The following is a 26102-nucleotide window of genomic DNA, read 5'->3' as shown; positions in this document are numbered from 1 at the left end:
CTATTACTTCTATTGTTTTCCCCTGGGAAGAATGAGCATCGCTCGGCTCCTCAGGATTCTCGAGCGCTTCCAGAGAGCACAAACACTGGTTACATACCGGCACTACCTCCAGCAACAAAGGCAGGTTTTGCCAATTTAATCTCACTTTCATTGTAGTTTGAGGATACTGGGTCTGCTGACAATGCTCAGTCAAATTTTTCACATCCTTTTTTACCTCTGCCCTAAGCTGCTAAAATGGAAGGACATGTTGCCTCCTCTGCTGTCCTAAAGAGACTCCTGCTGAGCTAATCTCGGGTTTAAAAAAAGAAAAACCCAAACTAAAAAACCCCACCACACCAAAGCCCTGCAAACGAACATATCCATTACTCTTTATCCTCTCAAAGAAGTTAGAAGTTACAAGCTTTGTTGATTCTCCATTTATTTTGAGAAATATAAAATATGAAAACTAGTTTACAGGTCTGGCACAAAAAATGATGTCGCAGTAAGCACAAAGTTTCTTTTTACAAATAACACTATATATCTTTACCATTTAAAAGTGCCTAGAGTTTTTCACAGCAAATAAACTTTATTCACTTATATATTTTTCCTTATTAAAATATTAGATCTATTTAAATTGCACGTGAACACCTTGGTGAAATAAACTAGAAGTAAAATTATAATAAATCTGTATATTAAGCAAACAGTCATTAGAAACTACATGGAATGGAAAAGACTATCAAAGCCTAAACTGAATCTTAAAGGCTGACCAAGAAAACAAGAGACAAGACAGCAAATGATATGGCACAAGTGATTAAATTATTGACAATTAGACAGTAAGTAGAAAGTAAAGCCTATTTGAAGATCTTCATGGATCTAATACACTGCTAAAACATTTTGATGCAGAAGTTTTGTAACATTTAAACTGGCAAGAGTTTTTCAACTGCTAAACATTTTTCCACAAGATTACAAGGCATCTCCTTCACTTTATATTGGACCTTAAAATAACTACATTGGTAGATAGAGAATGTGCAGGTAGATAAAAAAAACCAAAATTTACACCAAACGTTGCTGTAGTTGAAAATTTACATTGTTTTGACAGTAAAACAGTGGAGAAGTTTATCAGCTAAAATTAACATCATTAACTTGCAACAGCAGAAACTAGAACAGTGAAAAATATTATGCTTCTTGCTTTAAAACCATACCTTGTTCCAACCTCCACAGTTGCTGAGGGGTTCAATCTACAGTTTCACTGTCAAGACAACCACTTAGACTATGCAAAATCAGGTCTGCAAAACTGAGGTGTCTGTAGGTCAGGGCCATAACTTTCACCTGGTAGTCTTACTTATCCAGATACTTGCACTGAATTCTATCCGTCATGACTGGGAGGCGAGTGGCGATCCAGCATCTCCAACCTGAAAGCTTTAGAGGCCCAGCTGTCATAGTGTTGTGTGTGCTCTGACCTTCTGGGTCATGTTTCTTAAACACAAACCCTTTAACATTCCAAGCTGAAGATCCAAAAATTCAAGCATCCAAAGGCTTACTGGTTTTAAGTCCTGACCTTCAAGCTTGTGCTGGTATCAAGTTGCTTACATAAGCATTTCTTTCAAACTACAACAACCAATTCACCCATTTTGGTATCTTTTCCAGGTGGTCAAAAGAATATTTGATTTGCATTAAAACAAGGATAACATATATCATAGGGTCTGAAGAAGTGTTCCAAGGCCAGGCTGAATGAAGCAAAACCTGGTCTAGTAGAAGGTGACCCTGCTCGTGGCAGGGGGGTTGGAACGAGACCATCTGTAAGGCCTCTTCCAACCCAGATCATTCCATGATTCTATGAATAGCATTGTTATGTTGCTTTAAGAAACACAGCAATGTTGACAATGGATGTATGATAAATGCTCCTTTATGTCACTCACATTAAGCAGCACAGGAAATACAAATGCACACTGGATTTCTTTGCACTGAAGCCAAGCTGTTTAAAAATGCAGGAATACACCATATTCTCAAAATTAATATTATACTATAGGCATGCACAACTTCACATATCTAAACAAAATCAGGAGGCAGGACCTAAAACACAGGCTTTGTGAAGAATTCAACAGTGCCTCAACATTTGCAATGAATTTTCACCACTTAAAATGAGAGTGCCAATGTGATCCTCTCCAAAAAAATATGTTTATAACCAGGTATTAAAGCAAGTTTAGTCTATGTGAAGAAAATTGGAAAAGTGATCAACCTAATTCAGAGAGGGAAAAAAATTAGCCTCAATAAATTACATTCTAAGGTTTTCCAGTTAACCACCTGTTAATTTTTATCTCAGTTTAACTGAATGCATCTTCTTAAATAGACACAGAGAATCTCTTAACAAAAGCAATCAATTTTGCCTATTTTGGTTGTTAAATATTACTGTCAAAGAAGTGAAAGTGCCCAGTTTTACACATAATTTTAGATTCAGAGTACTGAATGAAAATGGAAATATGACATTGAAAACACAGCAGTGCTAACAAATACAAAATATGCAGCTTTTGAAAAAAAAAGCAGCTCACAAGGCACTTATACTATAGTGGTCCATTAAATAAACTGTATACATAGTGCACCCTTAAAACATCATTGTTATGCATCAAGCTTTTTCAGTGTTAAACGAGATCTATTAGAAACAACCACTGGGTTCTGTGTATTCTGAAGCAGTTATTGAGCAGCCTTGTTTCATATAATGTAAATGAAACAAATTAGAAGTGGGTCATATAAGGAGAGCATTTTATGTAGTTTCTCATGTGAAAGCTTTTCCGTGCAGTGATAAAATGCAGTGTGGAAGGCCATTCTGACATACACCTCTCCCCCCTCCTGACCCCTCTGCCTTAAAAAGCTACATTCCTGCTACTGGAAGAGCCCGGCATTTTAATTACAATTGATTCTATCATCAACTACTGGTTTGGCTCATCATTTGCAGCTTTGAAATTAATGTGCATAACAGTAGCATTAAGCCACTTTCCAGAGGAAAAACTGGCAGATTAGGTATCTGTAGAAATTGTACATTGTTTCAATGGCTTAAAATGCTGAGTTATAACTGACACACTTGATACTGGTTTGATTTTTTGTTGTTGTTGTTCACAACATACTTCAAAAGCCAGAAGAGCTATGGACCCGACCACATCTCCTAGCATTTCTCTGTGGGAACGGGTTCTTCATCTCCCTTTAGAAAGTATGCACATATTAACCATACTTTTTAATTACTCCCACACTGAGAAAGCTTGGATCATACAAACATATTTGCCATCTTCAGGTTTCCACAGTCGTATGTTGGACAGAATAAGGAAAGCTGTCATTGACAGAAGGATCTGTAGATTGGCCAAAGGAAAAGTTAACATTCTAAATCAAATGCAGTCCCAAAACGTTAGCAAAAGGTACCAACTTGTTCAGGGGACTTCAATCTACTTCAGCCCAGTCTGTCATGGTACTTGTTTCATCCATAAGCACCAAAGTGAGAAAACTTAAGTATTTGTCCAGAATTACCGCACATAGTCCATTCTCAAATTCTACTCTGCAGATCACTTATGAGCTCTCCAAATTCTTTCCAACTCAAATCACCAAAAAAAAAAGTTATCTAATCCTCATTTACACTTTTGCATAGTTTGGCATTTTCTGGATTTGTACTTTTGTTTTTTCTTTCATAGCTTTTGAGGGGACTCCTCTGTCACACATGCAAGTACTTCCAGCCTAAATCCTTCAGGAGCAAAACTGAGTCCCACTTAAGCAGCAAGCTGTCCAGGACCGCTTGACATTCTTCTTTCCACTCAAAGTAAAGATTACTCAGTTTTATCTGCACTTTCAGATTTTTCCCTTTGCATCATGCAGCGACGAACTATGCTGTCAAAACTTCCTAGGTAAAATAGGCCAATGATGCGAAAAATGCCCATGCAAACAACCTGGAAACAGAGAGAAACAGCTTTCAATTCATTCTGGATCCTGGATTCCACCATATTATTGACTCATAAAATTTTTTAGAAACCCCAAGTTCTAGGCAGACATGTTATATAACTTTCAGAAAACAAACTGACCAAACCAAGCTGACTATGTTACAGCTCAGGACTGAGTAGCAGTGAATACTTTCAGCTCAGTCACCAACTTGCCGCTTCAGCTTGAAAATACTACTGCAGTTTCCTAAACCCAAGTGCCACAGCATTAACAGCCATTTGAAGAAAAGATAATCCATTTTTGCATCATGCTCTACATTCTGAAATTGTTTTGAACTACCAGAAATTATGACAACAGGTACTTCCCAAATCCTACCTGCTGAAGACCTTCAGTAATAGAAGTGACTGGTGACATTCCACTTGTCAATATTGACAGCATGTAACCATCTGATCCAACTGAGCTGTTGAAGTTCCCTTGCTGGATGGAAGGATTAAGAAAACAACAAGTAATTTCCCCAGTTGTGGCAAATCACGATGTGTCTTATTTCAACAGCTACTCTTGATGGACACAGATAACTGACATCGCTAACAACAAATACTTTATTGTAAAAAAATATTGCCACAATTAAGAAGCAAAATACTCCAAAATATTTTGGGCTATACAGCAACATTCTAAAAGGCGTTCATTTAAAAACGGAAAAGGAAGCTAACTTCTCTTTAGAGAGAGTGTGCTAAATTACTGCAGTTTTTTACAAGATATAAAGGCTGTAAATTTCTTCTTACTTCTAAAGAAAATACATGACAGTCTTCACAGCTATAAGCATATTTCAGAAACCAAATGACACCCTAACTCTATCAGATCACCAACCACTACTGTAATTGTATGACAAATACAGCTTGCCTTTTGTTAAAATTAGCTTGCTTATCACATGAGATTTGCAAGGGGGTGTATTTCAAATGCTAGAGGTAGCAGGTTCTCTTTCACCTACACCAAGGATTTTTAACTGCAAGACACAGCTTGTTAGGCAATTCAGAGGAGGGAAAAGGCGGGGGGAAGATACCAGGAAGAAACCCCAAACAACCAAACAACTTTAATTACTTAACAGTAAAATTGCAGTCCTACAGCTCTTACTCCCAGGCTTCGCTCATTTGTTTTCATTTGACTTTATGCCAGACAGACTTTCTGAAACATTGTGGGACTAAATCTATGGAATGTGGAAGTAAAAGGAAAAGGTGGAGTTCCTGATTCAGGGTTAGGGGTAAATCTATGCAAAGTAGCAGAGGTTATTAGATCTGATTATTTCCCAACATATACCTGAGAGTACACAAACACCTTCTTGTTTCTATTTCAGTCTCTCTGCTCAGGGCCAGAGTGCATAAAGACCACGTCTGAACTAATATATGACCCAAAGTGTAGAAAGCATGGTATAAATATACCAGATGCTTAAGATGAGAGAAGAGATTAATTTTCCTTAATCACCAGAGAAGAATACTCTGTTGAGGTAGTACTTGCTTTTAAAACAAAATCAGACATAATTTCATGTTTATGTGCTGTATTTGTGACAACACTGTAAAAACATCACAACTGAACACCTGCTGTAGGTGTAAACCATGTTGAATATCAAGAGTATTTGGAACTGCAAAGTAATTGAAGATTTTAGGATTCAATGGGTGTGCTTTATAATCATGAAATTTCATGTTTGTTTCTATTCTGAGGTGCTTCATTTAGCATGCAGGCGTAGCACAAAACATTGAAAAAAATCCTCAGAAAGGCAATACACTAAGAACAGCATTTTATGTATTTTAATCACTCATAAATCACATACTTCAGATATAAGCCAATAAAGGTCAACTGCCTTTCTTTATTGTAAAATTATTTTTATATGAACTCATCTTCAAGAAAAGTAAGAGATTACAACAAGCTTTTGAGGTTAGACAAATGGTAATTGATACATACAAAGTCAGTAGTTTAGTGCTTTCAAGTCAGTCATAATCCATCCCTGAGACATTGCATCACACTGATGCATCATTTTAATGTGTCTATGTACAACTTCAGATACCTTTTACTTCTGAGAGACTGTATAAAATCGTTTGTGGGCACAGTGGCAAAAAAAGAATAAAGAAAACAGCTCTTTTCAAACTAACCTAAGAGAATTGTTTTGTGCTAATTGCTTTTGCATTTAGCTTAGCCATTATCTTATGGTCTCAGTTCCAGACTCTTCAACACAGAACATGCTCAAAAAACACAATTTACTTACTATGGCATCTTTCACTATAACTCTGGCAACTTGCTCTGCTTGGCAAACAGATGAGGTTTCAGAAATCAGCTTCGTCTCTAAGGGCTTTAATAGAAAAACACCAGTTTAAGTTTGACTAAGCACACACAGGAGAGAAAAACATGAAGGTCGAATTTTGGGTGTGGGTCTTCTGACACAGATGACACCGCTGCTAGCACGTGTCACCTAAAACACCCATTTAAACAAAGGTATAGCATGTTCATAAATAATAGTCCAATTTTACAAAGGGAAATTATACTTTTCCCTGAGTAGTACTTTTTTGTATATAGTTTATTACTTCCATGAAAGTTGGGTTTTTGTCCCTCCAAGTATTTTTTTTCAGTAGAAGCTATCAAACACTTTAACTATTTTCCTCAATACTTATATTTGCTCATTAATGTTTTTTTGCCAGAAATGAAGTATAAGATAGACCTGAAATATTTTAAGATCCTATAAAACAGCCTGCTTTTTTTTTTTTCCAGGCCTACTCTAATACTGGGATTAGTTTAATTCTGGGATTATTATTTCTTTTAAAAGCACTTCTATGGAAAAGTTGAACAACTACAGGTCTCTCATCATCAATTTGAAGTACTACAGTAATTAAATTTCATAGAAAAAGGCCTATTTCCCTATATTGTAGAATTATGAGATTTCATCAATCAAGCTCACTGAATTTTATTATTTTTAATATGTGTATTTTAAGGGTGGCCAGGAGCTCATCAGTGCCTTTGTCAGCACAAATCACATACAAATACCTTTTACATTCATTCCTACAGTGATATGGCTCATGTCATCAGATCTCCATTTCATAGCCCCTTATTTACTTTTGAGCTTACTGGCCAGTATCAAATGAATCTGAATGAGATATAGGGATATCAACAGTAACTCAAATACTCTAAATCTGGGAAAAAATAGCAGCTGTTCAGGAGCGACAGCTAAAGTTAATGACATGTTGGGAATAAGGCAGGCAGAAATCAGCCATTAAATGCTGGATCTAGCTACTCAGCTGGCCAAGGCATGGCTGTCATTTGTGAGGCAGCTACCTCAAAAAAAAAAGAAGCTTACTGAATAAACACAGGAAAGCTGTATCCTAGCTCCTGACATTTTTTTTACTATATTCAATAACTACAGAGAAAAATAAGGAGATGCAAGATGGAGGCATATGTTCTAAGTAGTACTGAATATTAATATTAATTCAGTACTATTAAATAAATGCAACAATAAATGAGTATCTGAAATGTCAGAGCCATGCAATGTTGCAGAGATTTAAGGTACACTATCATGCTAGGAGCAAGTCATCCAAAGAGGTCATATAGGCTAAAACAAAGCATAATTCTCTCCTAAAAGACAAAAGACTTTTTTGACAAATAACATAAAATTCTCTGAATCTCTTTCAAAGAGAAATCTTAGACGAACAGTACATTCTCCTGGTGCCTGCTGGTGCCCTGAAATAGGCTAAAAATCCTAGAGAATATGCAAGCTGTACAAGTATCTGCAGATGTCTAATTCTGGCACTTTATGCGGATGTGTGGGAGTATACATTTAATAGAGAATATCTGTATCAAGAAATGATGAAGTAAGAATTGTGTTATACAATCCCTACTGATTCCTATTCAAAGGGTGAAAGACAAAATGGAATTCAAACTCAATTTCCAATTGTATGTGATGGTGCATGTTGAAAAGATGATAGTCTTAGATAGCAGATTTTTAGTTCACAGTATGCAAATAAAAAATAAAGATATTTTTTTCTGGTTACCTGATGCTGTAGTCTGAACAGGGGGCTTGAATGTGATTTTTGGAATTATACTTCACATGTATGGACATAGCAAATGACAAGATGTGACTAAAGGTGAAAACTTTCACTTTTAAGGCAATCCAAATGAAAAAGGCCTCCTGCTGCTGACACATCCTTCTGAAAAGTGATACTGTCATTTCCACTATGAACACAGTGCCAGAGAGTTTCCCTTCTACTGTAATACTAGAGAACAGCCATTCCTGAACTGGGTCATTACATGCATTCATACAATTTGATCTGGTTGCAGGCTCCACTGAAGGAACTGAGGTTTACTGATGTGTCACATCTATCACAACAGCCACACATTACTGAAGATGCAAAACAGGAATATTATTTTCGGTTAATTAAGCTTTAGTATCAAAACAAATAGTGATTTTATAGTTTACCACCCCACAGCAATATTCTGATTGCATGCACGAATACTCTGCAATGTTTCAGATCTTAAAGGCAAGTATGAAAGCCTCAGAACAAGAAACTACACAAAATTATCCTGCAAGTTATATAACTCTGCATAGTTAAAAACTGGTAAAATTGAAGTGTTTAAGAGTACTTCTTAAAATCTCAATATGCTTTAAAAATACTGATTTCAAAAACTGAAGGATAATTTACCTTTGTTTTACTTTCTTCTGCAAAGCCAGGAGTATCAGTATCTGGAGGATAGGCCACTGTTACGTAGACATTGTAAGGTTTTACCTGTGTTTTACAAAAGCATTAAGTGTTACCTTAATACTGACAGCTTTCACATGTCCCTTATAATTTCATCTATTTATCTTCTAATTAATAAGTTTAGGAAGCAACAATTCAGATTGCTTCTAGGGTTAAGTACTCATCAATTTCAAGACTTGCAGCTTTGTCAACTGAAACAAAACAGCAAAGATTTTTAAAAGGTGGCTGTGGTGCTTTTTCTAATAAAATGCCCTAAAAACTTTGCAAATTATTTGATGAATCTTGGTGGTTTTCAAGACACTTAGGAAGAATATTAAAGTAGTTCAGGTCTATAATTTTACCAATTTCAATTTCTAAAAGAAGATGAAACCACTGTCAAATATCAGCACCCAACATTTATAAACACAAGGCCAAAAACGCTTTAACCGAGGAAAAACAACAACAAAAATGTAAAATTCAAATTTGTTATCTTTAAGAGGTATACTCAAGTCTCAAGGCTTTTCAACCCATGGTATAAACTTGCAAGAGGTCAAAGTCTAAGGAGACAAAAAGTAATTGGAAAATGTGAGGGAAAATGGAAAGTCTTACATCAAGGATTGTACTTATTTATGTATTTGTATGTACATGTCATAGAATTACACTACTTACTACAATCCTATTCAAACTGCAAATCTGTACCACAGTACAAAAAAACCCCCAAGCTTTTAATGAAAATATTCAGAAGGCTACGATAAAGCAAAATGTTGTAAAAGACTGAGCATTTTCATTTATATTATGAAACACTCTATATTGCAAACACTTCCTGAAATACCACACACCCATAAACACCCTATTTTTAGTCTTGAATAATTCAGTCTTCACAAAAGTATCTGTCACCAGTCTGAAGAAAGACCCTGCAGTCACACTGTTCTATTTGGCAGACCAGAAGTGGTTAGAGGCAGTTTTACCCCACATTCTTATCCTGATCAAGGCATATGACAGGGACTATGCAAGGGTCTGGAACCAAACAAAAGCATTTTATATATAAACATGTAATTACTCAAATATACATTCTTGACAGGAAAATTACAAAAGTAATTTTCAAGTCAGTTTTATCTCTCTTACTACAATGTACTTACTCACCTTGTTCCACTGAATAATGAAAACAGTGTTCGTTTGGTTTTAGTCTTAAACACAAGCTTAAATCACTGCAGGATAAAAAGCTCATATATATCAAAATATAGCAGGGTGAATGACCGCAAACCCAATTTTTGTTTTGGTGGACAATCCTCAAATTCTAGCCTAGGAGTTTTACAGTTTCATATGGTTCACATACCACTTACCATGGACACTCAAACAAACTGGCAATCTCATGCATCCATGTGATATCTTCAATAGCATTTTGCACTTAGAACCTTGAAGAAGGCTTTTAATCAAAAGTCTTAAAAATCTAGTCCTTTTAATTAAAATAAAAGATTAAAAAGATGTTTGCACATCTGGTCATACTCAGTTTTTGGGAACAGATTCAATCTATTTCCTCTTATGCAACTGAAATCAGGTTAGCTTCTGCAACCCATGCACAGCAATAGCATTATACTGCTGCCAAATGTGGGCAAATAACACACAGATATTGGCAATGCTGCACAATATAGCCTCCCCCATTTTTTTTAATGAAAATGTCATGTGCTAAACAGGACAGTTAAAACGAAATTGCTTACAACCAAAATTACTTGAAATCGTTGCACACATACCTCCATTTGCAGGGCTTCAGCCAAGCCTCGAAGAGCAAATTTCGTGGGAGAATAAGCAGTATATCCAAACAGGCCCAACTGCCCAGCCTGAGACGACACGAAGACAATCCTTCCCATCCTGCGCTCCTTCATGGTAGCGATCACCGCTCGGCTGGGGTAAACACTGCCCAGGTAATTGACTGCCATTAATCTCTGCACAAACAACATCAAGATTGGGGTATTTGAGCCTCAGATCCAGAATTCTTCAGCTGTTTGGTCTCATCTATCAAAAAAACCCCTGCTTCAGTCTGCTTTAACAATCAAGTTCACCAGATCTGTTCTGGCAAAAGAAACAACTGTTTTCTATTCTACTGCTTCATAAACTGTTTTATAGCTAAAAATCTCACTCCAAGCCAAAAGAAATCCTGTAAGTCTTAATAGCATCCAGGATCCTGATAATACTGTGAACCATATGGCCTCGAAGGAGAAAGAATAATATTTCAGGGAAAATCTAACCTGAACAGCCTCCAGGAAGCAATCTATTTATGCATGATGCATGAAAACATACTGAAAGTTTAAAGAGCTTTCTAAAACAGGAAACAGGAAAAATGCTATGTATTTACAAGTTTCAGAGATTTTATTCTTTGCCAGGATAAAGGGAAGTCTTTACTTTCATTCTCTACAAAACATAAAACACAACTGATAGCCTATACAAGCAATAAAATGGATGATTCAAATTTATTATAAAATTATGCCCATTTAGTATTTTCAGATGATTCAGCGGTGTTTGTAGATGAATGGAGGCCTGAGGGCTGTGGGCAAAAAGTAACCAAAATACAGGTGTTTTGGGGTTGCTTTTCTGTCTTTTAATCAGAGCAGCAGCTTCTCAAGCTGAAACAATTCATCCATCTCAGAAGTGAACACTGATTTTTGTTTATTTTTCTGCATTTTTTTTAAACAGGTTAAAAACTGTTTTGAAAAATCTTCAACAGAAAAAAATGAAACTATGTGAAATCATTAGGGGAGAAGTTAGAGGCAACCTTTGCAAATCTGAAGAGATTCTGACAGCTAGCACAAGTCAAGTGTAGCACTGTTCAAGTCTACAGACACAGGAATGCAAGTTAATTGTTAGAATGGTTAAATAAGAAATTATCATATGATGAAATAAAAAAGTATGCTCACTCACTTCAAAGGAATTCACTTCAATATCTTCAAATTTTCCTGTAACTGATGTCCCTGCACAGTTTACAAGCATGTCAACTGGCCCCAACTTCTCCTGAGCCTGGAAGAGGGGACAGAGATTAAGATATTTTTAATGAGGAAAAAACCTTCCTATATCATCACACCAAATAAGATACTATTTCCAACAGAAATACAACACATAGAGATAAGCTATGTAGGTGAACCAGTTATTTTCTCACCTGTTTTAGAACATTCTCCACCTGTTCATAGTCTTTAGACACATCAACGGAAATACAGAGTACAACCTAGAAAAGAAAGTGAAAGCCCATTTTCACAACACACCAAGTCCAGTAATTGTTGTCTTAGAGCCTTTCAAAATTAAACAAGCCCAATGTCATATCTTTTCCACAAAAAAAAAGTCTTTTGACAAGATATTCTGCCTTCTGGCACATTGAAGAAAGCAGTTTCTGCTACCTCCAAGCTCCTCCCCCTCACACACAGGTTCTAGTGTAATAACGATTGCATTAAGAACAAATAAGCTCCTCATGATCTTCAAAGCAGTGACTCATGTGCAAAGTACAATTTCTAGTTTACTGTACTAAGACACTATTGACCGAGTTATTTACATGAAGTTTAGTAAAAGCTATTTTAACTAAGACAATCAAAATTCCCCTGTGATATGTTTAACTTTCATCAGCTAAATATAAGTTAAAAAATTTGTATGGCTTAGGCTCATCTTTAAAGAAAAAATGGGGTTTTTTCCACCTCATAGCAAGGCACTGTTGTAATGTTACCCTGAAACAGCAGTACCAGCGCTGCAAAAAAAAAAAAAATCTGTTCCAAAATTTAGAAAGCAAGTGTTAAAACCCCACTAATTTTAGTACTTGCAATGCACACTCCCTCCTTATTTCATGATTTTTTTCTTTTAAGAATAGTAGTAAACCTAGTTGCATAATATTTAATTGGGACACCTCAAGGACAAAATGAAAGTAAAATTTCTATGAAAAACTGAGTCATTGCACAGTGTCATAAATATCTAAAAAAGTGAAGGCATGTGTGCATATTTACATCTTGTCTGAAAATCAGACATTAAGAGGTTTAGTTTGAAAAATACAGAAAAATTAAAATAACCAGGGAAGAAAGAAGCAGAGGGGAGAGGTGGGCAGGCAGGATGAAGGAAAACAGGTGATAGCAATATGGTTTTTTGCAGCTAAAAGTTAGGCCCCGTTTTCCTTGGAAGTTATTGACTACTTTCAGCAAGATGGTCTCAGAATCTAAGTTTTCAAACATCTTCAAAGCAACTTCTGGCCAAAGGAAGCACTGCTTCTTTTGGGATACCACTTCCAAACTGTAAGACTGCTGCAAACACCATGTTTGGTGTTAATAAGCTACTCTCTCTGCTAAGCCATCAACAGAGCTCTAGGGCAATTCCTCATCTTGAACAGTAAAGCCATTTCCTATTGCTATAATAGGAGGGACTCCTGTATTCTTGTTCCAACTTCTATCCTTTCTGTTACTTTGGTCAATTAATTTAAAAGTCAGAGATAAAATAAGACAAAGTCATCAGTAGTTTGTAAAAAGTGTGCTCATGACCACTTATCACGGAGCATGTGGGCAAACACACACACACAAAAAAAGGCTCACCACAGCGTAACTAACTGCTTGGCAGCCAGGGATCCTCAGTCCTGCCCCTGGTCAGACTGTAACACTTCTTAGCTGCATAAACAGAATCTGCCTGCCATTCCTGTACAGCAGGTTGGCTATTCCTGCCTCCCAGCACTGTGTGTAGTTGGACAGCAGAGTAAACTTGTGGCACAAGTTATTGGCAGGAATCCCCTTAAGGCATTTATTACATTTTGAAAACATTTATCTTTTTCGTAAGTTTGGGAACAAAACAGCAGCTGAACGCAAACAACATTGAATTATCATCTGGATGTCTTTGCCAAGATCAGTGAGGAGATGAAGTAAATCACAGTTTTCTATAGAAATTGGAGCAATTTTTTAATTTAACAGATTTCATAGATTAGTTACACTGTGTACAACACACTCAGGAACTACCACAGCTTTTACTGACTATTACCATGTTTTACAATTCACCTCTTTGCTTCTATTATCATACATTCTTTCTGCTACCATATACTAATTACCTTTACTCAAAAAATGGACTATAGATCCATATCTAGGACACCAGAAGTAGTCTTATGCCCAGCCCTACTCATTACATTTTGTTCTAAATATTGCATGATGTTGGATCATTAAGGAAGCCTTCCCCAATTAAAGATCAACTCTACCCCCAGTAAAATAACTGAGAATATTCTAGATTAGGAAAAGGATTTTAAAAATACTGGGAAAAAACTCTAAGGATAAGGATTCTGCTGTGGTGCACACCTACATCCAGAGAGGCTGCACCATCAGCACTCCAAATCACATGCAAAGGCGAAAGGTTAAAGGCCAGACTCTGCAACTTGGTTTCAAGCATGTATCCAAGAGCCGAACAGTGACAGCACACGCCCAAGAAAAGAGTAATCTTTCCTGAGGATCTCTGCCTCTTGACATGGGACCGCTCAGTGTCTTCAAGGACACAGACAACTTGGTCTGCAGGAAGCTTGCAGGTGACACCAAGCTTGATGGTACAACTGACCACACTAAGGACAGGATGAGGAACCTGGACAAGCTTGAGAAGTGGGCTCTTGGGAATTTCATGAAGTTCAACAAGACCAGGTACAAGGTACTGCAGCTGAATTGAGGCAATCCCCCACCCCCTCTATTGCTGCAGGCTGGGAGATGAACTGACTGAGAGCAGCCCTGATGAGAAGGGCTTGGGGATGCTTGGGGGTGCTGGAGGATGAGGGGCTGGACATGACCCAGCCACGGGCACTCCCAGCCCAGAGAGCCAAACATGTCCTGGGCTGCATCCAAAGCAGCGTGGGCAGCAGGGAAGGGAGGGGATTCTGCCCCTCTGCTCTGCCCTGGTGAGACCCCACCTGGAACCCTGCACCCAGCCCTGGGGCCACAGCAAAGGAAGGACATGGACCTGCTGGAGTAAGTCCAAAGGAGGCCACAAAAATTACCAGAGGGCTGGAACAATCCTCTTATGAAGACAGGCTGAGAGATGGGTTGTGTAGCATGGAAAAGGCTCCAGGCAAACCTTACAGCTGCCTTTCAGTATTTAAACGGGGCCTACAAGAAAGCTGAAGAGGGGCATTTAATGATAGGACATGGGGAAATGGCTTTAAACTGAAAGACAGCAGGTTTAGATTAGACACTAGGTAGAAATTCTTTACTGGGAGGCACTGGCATAGGTTGCCTAGAGAAGCTGTGGATGCCTCATCCCTGGAAGTGTTTAAGATCGAGCTGGATGGGGCTCTGAGCAATTTGGTCTAATGGAAAGTGTCCCTGCCAAGAGCAGGGGAATTGGACCTAGACAATCTTTAGGGTGCCTTCCAGCCCAAACCATTCCACGATTCTGTGACCTACTAAAGGTTACAGTCAGTGTATGTTACCTATACCAGGCATCACCTTTCTCTACAGCCTTTCAGTAATCCTTTTGTACAGCTTCTCTGTTCATCTACTGTCACTTCACAGCGTTTGATCTGTTGTTCCAGTGCCAGCTCTGCCCCAGACTCCCTGCCTTCTCCAGTTCTGTCCTTTCCATTCAGATCAGCCAGGCTTCCCAGAGACCACGTCCACAACCAGGAGCCAGCCTGCCCGCCACCTCCACTGCCAACTGCTGCACCTGGCTGCAAGCCTGAAACTGCTTCTGCAACAAAAGTCCTAGTGAGTCCACACTGGAGCTTGCTCAGCCTTGAAGGTGCTTTTGGAGATTTGCACCGAATCTCCTAGGTACATGCACCAAATAATAGTCTTTTTAGAAGTCAGCATCTATCAAGCTAGGACAGATTTTAAGAACATCCTGACACAGTGTTTGACAAGGGATTAACTGTAATGCTAAGCTTGGGAAACTGCTAGAGCAGCTAAAAGAAAATGGTTATCAGGATTTTTTTTAATGGGCAAAATACAGCTTCTCCTCACCTCAAATGGCTTAGATTTTCAAACAAAGTTGATCTGAGTAAGGCAGCATGCACAGAAAAGAAAGAGAAACAGCTCAAGCCATTTGATAAAAGTATAAGGAAGCAAAGACAGAATCTTATCTTATAAATGGAGGTATTAAAAAAATTTGTATCAGCTACTATACTAACATTTTTGCTGGCAAATATTCAGCTTTTTTCATTGCTTCTTTTCAACAGAAATATCTGGTTTATCAACTCAAATCTCTGAAGTCCTTTAGAACTTTAAAGTAAGTTCTCAAGTGTAAGTAAATTATCAAATCATCTGGGACTGAGGGCCTCCTAAAAATTATGGGCAAATAAATTACTTTTATCTGTGATCATGAAAGGAACTTAGTTACTAAGTTACTTTTATGATCAACAAAGTTCTGGAAGACAAAAAATCAAAGATGTTAATAGTTTCAGTACTATTTTCCCTCTCCCCTTCATTATTAGTAGTAAGAAAAAATTATTTTACTATTTCACCTCAAGGTTGCATGTTTTGAACACAGCAAGCTTAGCTATTCCAAGCTAGTACTTCTGCAAGCTCCAAACCACTGCCCTCATGCACAAGTGCATTATCTATTCAGTAAAGCAGCTTCTATGTTTAGAAGTCTCTGAACTTCACATATTTAACTTGTGTAACCGGTACAGGAATTACTCAGGAAAAGCAACAAAAGTATGATATAGTGAAATAAACCTGGGAACAAGCAACTAAACTTCTTTCCCAAGATAGATGCTGTATTTATGAATTGTAAAAAACATGGTATTTGAGGAAAAAATATTTGGATCTTCCACTTCATTTGAAAGAATAAAATGCCTATCAAGTGACAGTAAATTGCAGCTATCCAAAAAAGCATTCTACACCTACAGATGAAGACATCTTTTTCTAAGAAAAGCAAGCTAATGCACTAGCTAGGCAACATCAAATATAGCAAGAGCTCAAAACATCTCATGTAAACAGACTGGTATTCCTGAATCCAAACACTGAGTCCTCACTCAGTTTTGTCAAACAGCTTTGTTTTAAACACAGGACCAGTGAACTGCAGTCACTGTGTTAAACAAAACACACAACAGCCCCCCTTGGCAGTGACCTTACCTGCTTGTCATTAACAGAGTACTTTTCTATTTCCTTCTTCGTCTGCAACAGCTTGTTCTGAAATGGACACAAGGACAACAGAAACATAGTTCTGAGAGCAGAATTAGTCCTCAGTGCTTCAATGAGGCTTAAACCCTAAAGCCCCCCAAAGCTATCCTCAAGTAGTTACAGCATTTTACTGTCATTTTGAAGACTTACAAAGATATGAAAACATGAAATTTATCAAGAACTCACTTCTCTGTTTTTCACTTTGTGTTCTAAAGCAGTAATGACTTCCACAGATTTAATGCTTTTGTTTCATGCAACAGAGAGCACCTAAAACTGTAGGTATTGATTCTTCTCCTTTATTTTGGCTCTGTTTTATATTTATGTGATATTACATAAACCTTCTTGCAGAATAATCACTGGCATGAAATCATCAAATCCCAAAAATCTGGTAAATTCAAAGTGTAATAATCCTTTCAAGACATATTCTTTCAATTCTCACTACATTTAAGATTATGTAAAGTAAGCTCTCAAGTGTAAGTAAATTCTCAAATCAGCTGGGACTGAGGGCCCCCAAAAATGAAATGCTTTTATTTCCAGAATAATTAGGTTTTTTGCAACAAATAAAACAACAGCCTGTTATGAAAACAGAGTAATTCCAATTAAATTCTGAATACCTCTTAGTTAAAAAACACCAATAAAAAAACCCAACAAAGCAATGAGTTTTCTTCCAAAGCTGTCTTGATGAAGAGTTTTTCACTAGTAAAAAATATGATATAATGCTGATTAGACACCAGTACAGTTTGTGAATTTTAGAGATGATTAAACTCCCACATGTCACTTACTGTAGGGAAATTCCACAGTTTTAACCAATATAGGGGTTTTCCTAATTTTGTTCTCTGGCACAAATCTAGACAATGATATAACAAACACCAATAACAAAAGCAACAGAACTGGTGAAGTTTTAAAGCAAGCTAATCACAAATTCCATGTTGGGCTATGCTTATTAAAAAGATAGCCACCTCTGCTATTCAAATGCATTAATTTGGAATGCTTAGGGTCCCCTTAAAATATACACTGAAGTAGTATGAATAACCATCAATTCCAAAATTATTCCCCACCTATACAGATTTTGTGAACAGTTTAGCCAGTAAAGTTACACATACACTTACCTCATCCCTTGCAATCAGTGTTATGAAAGCACCTTGCTTATAGCATTCAATAGCAATACATTTTCCAATTCCACTGGAGCCTCCAGTTACCTAAAAGTTATTTGAAAATATCAGTGTTAGTCCACGATTCTCATCCCTTCTCACATATGTATGAGTCAAATCACATGAAAATTCTAAAAACATACTGAGGTTAAAATATCACCCGATGAGACACAAGTAGAGGAGATGCACTAAGGTTAGCTTACTTATGGAGTATGAATGAAACATAAGACCTGAATAGATCAGTGAGCCTGTGTTTCTGCCTCAAAACCAGTTTTACCTCAGTGGTCATTTTTGGTCATTTCTGTTGTCAGGCACAGTTAGACCACTCCCACGTGGGTGCTCTCACGTGTTCGTAGGCTGCTTCTAAAAATGCGTTGTTAGAAGTTTGAAATCACTATGAATGCCACGATAGTGCCATTACACACTGTCCCTTCATACCTGGTCACAGCAGAAATTACTGTAAAATCAGCTATTGCAGATTGTTTTCTGAAGACGTCATGGTGTAAACATAAACAGAAAACACGTTCTTTCTTATTAAAGGAGAAATCCTATTAATTCAACAATTTGCCCTTTTTGCTGTATTTTTCGGTCCCCCAGTCAGAACCTTGAACTGTCCCCATGCCATCCTGCTATTTCAGTTTATTGAGGATGTCACCACCTGAATTTCCATAACCACTTCTTCTTCCTCCAAGCTGCAACACCTGGATAGTCTTATATGCAAACAGGAAGTTAATATTTCATTAATATTACACAAATACAGGTTGATGGCTACAGTCCTGCATCATATGCTGCAGGAATGTACCCTGACAAATCATACCAATATACAGGTGAAGGTTGTCTTACTACCTCTCTCACTACCCTCAATAAACCTACTTATGAACTGCCTGTGGATCAAGATGTAGATGGCAATCCTGACTTCTCTTTTTGACTAAAATAAAAATGTCTGTCCTGACATCTTTAGGTGACTTGGATCAGTCTCACCCTGCATGTGCCGTTGGTTCTAGGACACTGGTATCCTCCTTATATACTGAAGTTATTTGAATTTTCCTTAAACAACATATTAAAACTCATATTGAGAAAATATTGGAACAAAATACCTAGAAGCAGTTATTTCAAAGAAAAACACATTGATGAAATGAGTTCAGAAGAAACTGGAAGAAGATGAAATTCAGATTTCTTTGGAAATCATCACCTTTCGCTTTTTATCAAAACCTTTACAAAGACTCCAGTGAAAGGTTACCTTCTGCATTTTAAGAAAATAGAGGCATTGAGCTAATTGATGTACCAGCAAAGATCCCAATCTCTAACTACACATTCTGTCAAAAGCCTTGTGTTGTCTCCTCATTAGGTAATGCCTCAGTTTTGTTTTCAGAGATGCATTATCCTCAAAATTCTTTCCACTCCCGGAGGCAGTAAAGTCAGAAGAGTCAGAAGTACATTCCCATGAGTCACTAAACTCTTCTTTCATTTGAGTATTTTACCACTAGCCTCAAAAACAGCTTAGCGCAAATAAAATAATCCCAGCAAACATTTTCGACACAATCCACAGTTTTTGACTGGTTCATCTTGAGCCGCAAATGGGCCAAGAATGGGCGTAGCACTCACAAAGACTAATTTTGGCACTTTAGGCGTCCTCTGTTATTAGAGAGAACTCCTTCAGATTAACTTCTGACTCTGCAAGCTCAGCTTCACACTACCCAAGCCTTTGGGGGTAACTCCAAGATGTGTGTCCTCTTCTGGAAATGCAAAACCCTCTCTGTAGTATTATGAACCAACAATGACAGCTCTCATAGTAAATAAGCCCATAAGAGTGTGAGTGGCAATTATTGATTTGTGACTTCAGCAGAATCACAGAATTAATTTAATGATTCATTAGGGAAAGAAGCAACAAATACACTGAAATTCTTGAAATAGATTGCAATATTTCAATACATATCTGAAAAGGTTAAAATAGTTTGATACATTCAGGCAGACCTCAGATCCACAGTATGTGAGAGATGCTTCCACAGATCAGCAGCAGGTACACCAGCACTAATCAATGGGCAGGGAAGACTGTTCCAACTCCAGTTTTTGGTGAGACAGTTGATTACTACCAGCACAAACTGGCAACTATCAGGAATGGGTCAACTACAGCAGTGCTTGAGGAATTCTCTGCAGTGAAGATACAGGCACCATGCCTCCAGCTTGTCAAACAGCGCTAAGGCTCACTTCAGAAAAACAATGTCTGAAGTCATGCAAGGAACAGAAAAAGGAAGTTTTTATTTACAGTCACACCCAAGAACACTGGCTAGAGCTCATGTCAGATTGGCTGATGATAAAGTGCAATATCAATTAGCTGGGAACTTTAGCATTTAGGTGGGAGGCTGCTACAAGCATGTGGGAGTTTGCTACTAATACATCTTTAAGAAACATTCACCATGAGCGCTAATGTAATAGCAAACAAAATCCCCAACACCAGTGAAAGTTTTGCTTTGTGCTATGATGAAGTTAACCTAAGCAAATCTATGAGGTCTGTTAGGTATGTAAGTTCCTAACATGCTCAGAACTAACAGAAGAGCACACACCTACTCTGTTAAAGACAACATTATTACAATTACTTATCCTTATGGCTAATGGTTCTACACTGGTACTGCATTTCATTAATTCTGGACATTTGAATTGCCACCGATCCCATTTTCAAATTTTAGTGTAACCCAGCCTGAGAGGAGTTACAAAAATAAAAATATGGCCAGTGCAACTCAAACCACAGATTAGTATTTTGACAAGAAAGCACAATTAAACCTTAGCATTAATTCAGATGTTCAGAATGCAGAACTTGAGCAGTGTTACTGAGCTGTTTCTATGCTTAAAAAGAACAGGTACCAAACTATGTATGCCAAGAAGTACCTGGCTCCAACTTGTTGAGCTTTGATCCTTAATAACAGAGTTCAATTTTTAAGAGTCACAGGATTTACTTCCCCCTTATAAGTGGAAACAGTGGCATGAGGTACAGAGAATTGATCTATTAGATCTTCAAATTTGAGATACTGGAAATTCACTTCGTTTGACGAGACAGTCCAAATCCAAATTAACTGAACTGTCATCAGGAATGATCAAGACTTGATATGGCATCTCCAATAGAATTTATTAACTTTCACTGAGAACTGCATGCAAGCAGGCTTCATGCTTTTAGATAGTGCTCTGAAAGAAGGTTCTACTGAAACAGAACGTGCCTTTAATCGGCTCTAAGTGGTTAGCACGCCTGACTTCACTCAGAATGACCTCTTGTCGAACCACTCGGATGTGTCCAAACCACAGATCTTATCACTCCCAACACAGGAACGATGGTGTGAGACACCAAGATGGGCCTTCCTTACAGCTGACCACAGTCACCAGGCTGGGTTCTGCACAGAAGTGGGGAAATTACTGGACTAGAGATGACCCAAGTGCAGGAGGGTTCAGCACGATCATCCTGAACTACATCCACATGAAAAGGGGACCTTGTCAAACTGAATGGGAGACAGTCCCAAGCAGGTAATGTCTTTCCGCTTCCTGCCATCGCTATTCTGAACTTGGATAACTGCATTCACAACACTGAGACCTGAGGGGTTTGAGTTTTCTCAGAAATTCAACTTGGTTTTAGAAAGATTAAGCCTGAAACAAGGGGAGAAGATTAGCATTAATATTTCAAGCAAGGGGTTTCTAAACACCACTGAAGAACTTTTGTTGAGAAACTTAAGGAAGAACACGGATAGAGAGCAGGTGTAACATCCCTGACAAAGGAAAATCAAATGTGGTCCGGGTGAGCTCAATGCAAATGCAGCAGTGGTGACTGCCTTAACCTATTTTCATACCCCTGTCTACTGTTACAGACAGCTACCAAAATACTAGCTTATTCTCACAGAATCCCTGACGTGTGCTAGTTTGTAGCCTGAGACCAAAGGAGAGAGATAAAGCCAATGGCAAAATAATAAAGGTATTAAGCTGCCTTCTGAATCACAAAGCACAAAGAAGTTCAGCACATGAAGCCGCATCTTTGCAGCACAAAAATAGCTTTTACACCCTTTCTTTGAGAATGCTTTCCTCGTCATGCAAGGAGTAAAAAAGTATTAAGCATCTAAGAAGCATTTTGTTTAAAATAAGCTAAACTTAATGCCTGAGCCAATTTAAGAGCAGAGAAAGCCCTTACCATTTAATGGTGCTAGATGGGGTAAAGAAAATACATAGCAGATACGGACGAGGGGGAGAGGGGGTGAGCAACCCATGAGATTAGATGATGAGTAATTTGGAGTTCTCTAGACTCTCACTCTGAATAGCACTCCTTTTCTAAGAAAAAGGGACTCTTAGAATTCTATGATTTCTCCAGAAACTATGTCTCGCCTAACACAGCAAGGGCTTCCATCACGCAAATGTGCAAATGACTGTGGGAGAGGACAAAGGAAAAAAACCCTCAAGTTTTCTGCTTCAAATTCCTATCCCAAATGGCAGCCAGAGTAAGTTATTCAGCCATAACTCAAACATCTCCTAACCATAATTGCTAGGAGTAAAGAGAAATAATTTTTCTGAAGGATTAAAAGTGAAAAGAATGCTGACTTAAGTTGAAAATTCAATAACTGGTATGTAATAGCTTCTGAAATTGCCCAATGACCTTTCTTCAGAAATATAACAGATTCCATTATATTTTCAACAGACCCATAGAAAGAAATGTTTCTAGAGAAGACTGACTTTTTCTGCTTCAGTAAAGCAATTTATTCAGGTATATTTTGAAAAATTATAGTGTGCAATGACAATCACTCACCCTGAAAGGGCTGAAAGGGCTCAGCCAGCTATATACACAATTTGCAGGTCATTCTTTTATTTATTTCAACAGTGGGTTTAACTGAGGCCTGATGCTTAAACAGATTTTGACCTTTTTCTGTGAGAAGACTTCAAAGAAGCACAATGTTACGGTCCTTAAATATTTTCATGAAGTCTCTCAGTCATTTCAGTAGCAGAGAATGTTCACTCCCACCATACGATTAAAGAATTCACTTTACACACACACAACATGGGAAGTCTTCTTGAATAGTATTTCTGATTTACATTACCATCACCCAATACTTTTCCTTATGCATGATATTAGGGAATCTGAAATCCACAAGTGCAAGTGTCCAGCATTATTAACAGCATCTACACATCTAAAAACCAGTGACCTTCAAGCCAACTGTTCCATATTTCATTAGTTTGCAGAAACACTTGAGGAGCATAACTGAAGTCAAAATAAGCAGTTCCACAGGTGGTGACATCAATAAAACTGCTGCCTGCATATTTGTATTTGCATCATCAAGACGGATATATCTTACAGCCTTTCTGTAAGATTTTTCATTATCAGTGTATTCATATATATTCATAAAGTTAGTTTTCCAGTTGAACTCCTAATTTTAGAGGACTTGCAGGAATACTGTTTTTCAGACTTCTACTAGTACCAAATGGGGCTTAAACTGCTAATTAGCAGCAATGGTTACAGAGAGGCTTCTCCAACAAGAACACTCTCATAGTTTTCAATGTGAATTTGTTTAAATTAACCCTTCTGATTGGAAGAGCCAGCACAGTAGCTTTTAAAAAATACAGAATGAACAAAACTCCATGTAATCACTGCATATATAAATAAATAAAACAAACCAACCAAAATCCATTTCACTTTTTATGTCTGCTATTCTATTTCTTCACAAGTCACAGCAAGTGTGTAAATCTCCTTCACCTTTGCCATAATAATCATTACTCCTGCAGGGAAAGAGCCATAACCCAAGAACCTTAATGCAACCTTGAACACACCTCACACAGAACACGATGCTGTAAAGCACCCAAGTTAACACCTACTGCATAAAGCAACTGGGGAGCACTGTTGCAACTTAATCATTCTGGGGACAGCTCCATCCTCCAAAGAGGAACTCCAAAAGATAATAATGAAAAAACCAAACCAAAATTACTCACTTACAGTAAATTTAAACAAACAGTAAACTGCAGCTTTTCTGCGCAAAACACACCGTGGAGATTTGGAGATAAACTAAGAAAGCTGACTCGAGGACGCTGAATCTTTTGAACCACTTAACTAATTTGCTGTCATGTGCTCAAATTTACTATTTTGTGATGCCTCTGAAAACAACTGGGTAGCATTCCCCTTTTTTCCGCCCCCCTCTTCCCAAGCCACATATTCATACAACTTCCAGTGATGTACTACTCATGGATTCTTTCAACAGTACGCTCTTCCAAAGACTTCCTTCTACCAGCTTGTCAAAATGTTGCTCAAAGACATCCATATCTATGTGCCTAAAGATGAAAGGGCGCCCAAGTGCCATCTGACCACTTCCTTTGTATTGGTTTTCCCATTTCCTCATACCTGACTTGGCTTTTTAGCCCAAGGAGATAATAGATTTGGCCTTTGGTTTATACGTGTGTACACACACCACGTCATTGCCCTGGGAGATGCTAAAAGAAAAGAAAACTCCAGGTAACCGGTGGCTTTGGAGAACACAAAAGGAATGTCTCAAAAAGCCAGCGCTGAGATTGGAAGATGGTGACTCAGACCATCGCCTCAAGCCAACCGGGACACGCAGCGGCTGTCAGAGCCGTGGGGACAGGTCATTTCCCTATCACCCGGGACCTGTGGCTCCCGGTGTTTTGGTAGCTCGGGGTGTCGCCGCCAGCTTTCCACCATTCCTCCCGGACCCGCGGGCACTCCAAGGCTGGCGCTGCCCGGCCGCCAGCCGCGCTCCGGGCGCTCCAACCTCCCTTCCCGCTCCTGCCGCGGGATTCCCGCAGCCATGCCAGCGGGGCACTGCCCCCAGCCTGCGCCCCCGCCCCGCAGAAAGCGGCTTCCCTCCCTGCTTCCCTCCCTGCTTCCTTCCCCGCTTCCCTCCCTCTCCCGGCGCGGGGCGGGCGGCTCGGGAGCCGTCCCGCCGCCTCCCCGGGCGCCGAGGCCGAGCGGCAGCGCCCGCCCGCTGCCTCCTCCGGCGGCGGAGCGGGACCCCGCGCCGTGCCCTTCCCGGGGGCCGCCGCACTCACCACGACGTGCGCGCCGGGCAGCTTCAGGGACTTGGGGCTGATAAGCGGCGACACCATGTAGAGGAGGAGGACGAAGGCCACGATGAAGGCGGCGGCCAGGAGCAGCATGGCTCGGGCTGCGCCGGCGGAGGAGCGGCGGCGGGCTGGCGGGGGGCCGGGCTCCTGGGGCGGGTGCTGCGGCGCGGGGCTCGCGGGGCCGCCCGTCCGCTGCCCGTGCCGCGGCGGGACCGGCGGGGACGGCGCTGCCGCGGCGGGAGCGAGCGCGGCGCGGAGGCGGCGGCCGCGGGAGGCGGGGCCGGGCCCGGCCGCTCCGCCGCCCCATTGGCTGCCGGGGCGGGGCGCGGGCCCGCGCGCCGCCATTGGCGGGCGGGCGGGGGGCGGGAGCGCGCGCGCCTATGGCGGCTGGGAGCCCGCGGCGCTGCCGGGGTCAGGGACGGAGGCAAAGGGCGGCGGGAAGCGGGAGCGCTCCCGGCGCGGCGAGCGCCCCCTACGGCACAGCGGCGGTGCCGCGCCGCCGCCCCCCGGGCCCTCCGCCTCTGCGAGGAGCGGCCCCGGGCGGGGAGCCCGGCCTTGGCGGCGGTACCGGCGGCAGGGCAGCGTGAGGGCGGCCCGGCCCGGCCCGGCCCGGCCCGCGGGCTCGGCGCTGCCGCCCGCCCCGAGATGGGCGGTGCGCGCCCGCTCGCCGCGGAGGCGGGGGCTCGGAGCTCGCCCTGAGTGCCCTGTCCGTGGGGAGGGAGCTGCCCGCCTCGGGAGGGAAAGGGGGAAAAGCCCCTGACGCTGGTTAATCGTAAAATCGTAGCATGGGTTGGGTTCCAAGGGACCTTAAGGATCACCTGGATACAACCTCGTGCCGTGGGCAGGAACACCTTCCACTGGAGCAGGTTGCTCAAAGCCCCGTCCAGCCTGAATGCCGCCAGTCATGGGCCATCCACAGCTTCTCTGGGCAGCCTGCTGCAGTGCCTCATCACCCCACAGTAACGCAGTTCTGTATATCCAACCTAAATTTCGCCTCTTTCAGTTTGTACCCTTTCCCCTTTGTCCTATCCCGACAGCTCTTGAGAAATAATCCCTGTCTGTCTTCCCTCTGGGCTCCCTTCAGACACTGGGAGGTTGCTCCGAGGTCTTTACACAGACTTCTCCTATAGAGTATGAAGTACCTGTTTGTACACCAACTTGTTAATACATTGCCTGAGGTCACCAACTGACATGAC

The 26102-nt window shown here is 40.1% G+C and overlaps 1 protein-coding gene across 1 annotated transcript; it reads right to left on the bottom strand.

The window, feature by feature from the left end:
• Positions 1–401: 401 nt before the first annotated feature.
• Positions 402–25166, bottom strand: KDSR (3-ketodihydrosphingosine reductase). The gene is made up of 10 exons (XM_064426769.1): positions 24892–25166; positions 17827–17916; positions 16670–16726; positions 11764–11829; positions 11529–11624; positions 10364–10555; positions 8577–8660; positions 6155–6238; positions 4273–4374; positions 402–3908 (listed from the first exon to the last, which is right to left on the bottom strand). Exons 1-10 carry the CDS (start codon positions 24997–24999, stop codon positions 3789–3791), a joined length of 999 nt encoding a protein of 332 aa, XP_064282839.1. The 5' UTR covers positions 25000–25166; the 3' UTR covers positions 402–3788.
• Between the last annotated feature and the right edge of the window lie 936 nt (positions 25167–26102).

Source organism: Passer domesticus, chromosome 1, assembly GCF_036417665.1.
Source record: "Passer domesticus isolate bPasDom1 chromosome 1, bPasDom1.hap1, whole genome shotgun sequence".
In the NCBI taxonomy this organism is placed as follows: domain Eukaryota; kingdom Metazoa; phylum Chordata; class Aves; order Passeriformes; family Passeridae; genus Passer; species Passer domesticus.
Note: the sequence above shows the minus strand (reverse complement) of the source record. Positions and strands in the feature narration are given on the sequence as shown.